This window comes from Orbicella faveolata, unplaced genomic scaffold (assembly GCF_042242905.1).
Source record: "Orbicella faveolata isolate gen_17 unplaced genomic scaffold, um_ofav_v1 contig_25, whole genome shotgun sequence".
Lineage (NCBI taxonomy): Eukaryota > Metazoa > Cnidaria > Anthozoa > Scleractinia > Merulinidae > Orbicella > Orbicella faveolata.
In genome coordinates, this window is record NW_028301553.1 from 24266740 (window position 1) to 24267500 (window position 761).

Consider the following 761-nt stretch of genomic DNA (forward strand, 5'->3'; position numbering starts at 1 on the left):
ACAATAATAATAATAATAATAATAATAATAATAATAATAATTTGTAAATTAGTAATTAATTAGTAACCGATTAGTAAATTTTCCATAACGTAAAGAACAGACTATTTTAATTTTCGGCAAGAGAAAGTGAGATCATGGTCTCTTGTTTTCATTAGTTATGAAGTTGATATTATAAGTGCTACTAGCAAGTGTTAACATCTTCCTTGTTTAAAAAACACAATGCAAACTGGATCCAAACTACTGATCAACATATTTGGACAGATTGCTGTGGTTATTAATCTCTATGGTTTTGAATTTCGTTTATTGTTGCGTGTCATCAAACACTGCTGTCACACATTCTTTCATTTTCTAGGCGGAAGATGTAACACCTCTTGCCATCGAGAATGATGAACTGCTGTTTTCTTGTGCTCATCGTCGCGTGTATTTCAGGAAACTATTTCTCGCATTTCGTTTCAGGTATTTAAACTTTTTTTATAATGAACGAAACAGACGTTATCGGGATTTTTAAGCTTCCCATGCTATTTAGTGTTATGTCGCAATACTCAATCATCATCGGTCTGTACGTGTCGATTCCTGTTGAGTTTCTTGCTCACGATAATTATCATTGCTTTATTGCAACTTCCTAGCTTGCAGAAACGATCCTGATCTAAGATCTGATCTCCTTAATCTAAAAGCTGGAAAGGTAGACATTGTTATTATAATATAACCTCGCAAACGGATGAGTTTATATTTTCCTTTAACGCGATGTTAGATGTACCGGT

The 761-nt window shown here is 33.2% G+C and overlaps 1 protein-coding gene across 2 annotated transcripts in view; it reads left to right on the plus strand.

Moving 5' to 3' along the window:
• The first annotated feature begins 329 nt into the window (after positions 1 to 329).
• The window catches only part of LOC110052970 (fibroblast growth factor receptor homolog 1-like), a 25300-nt gene continuing 24868 nt past the window's right edge, over positions 330 to 761 (plus strand). For both annotated transcript variants that reach the window (XM_089294299.1, XM_089294300.1), the window contains exon 1: positions 330 to 456. In XM_089294299.1, coding sequence (XP_089150425.1) covers positions 384 to 456 — 73 coding nt within the window. In that variant the 5' untranslated portion in view covers positions 330 to 383. The remainder of the gene's footprint in view (positions 457 to 761) is intronic.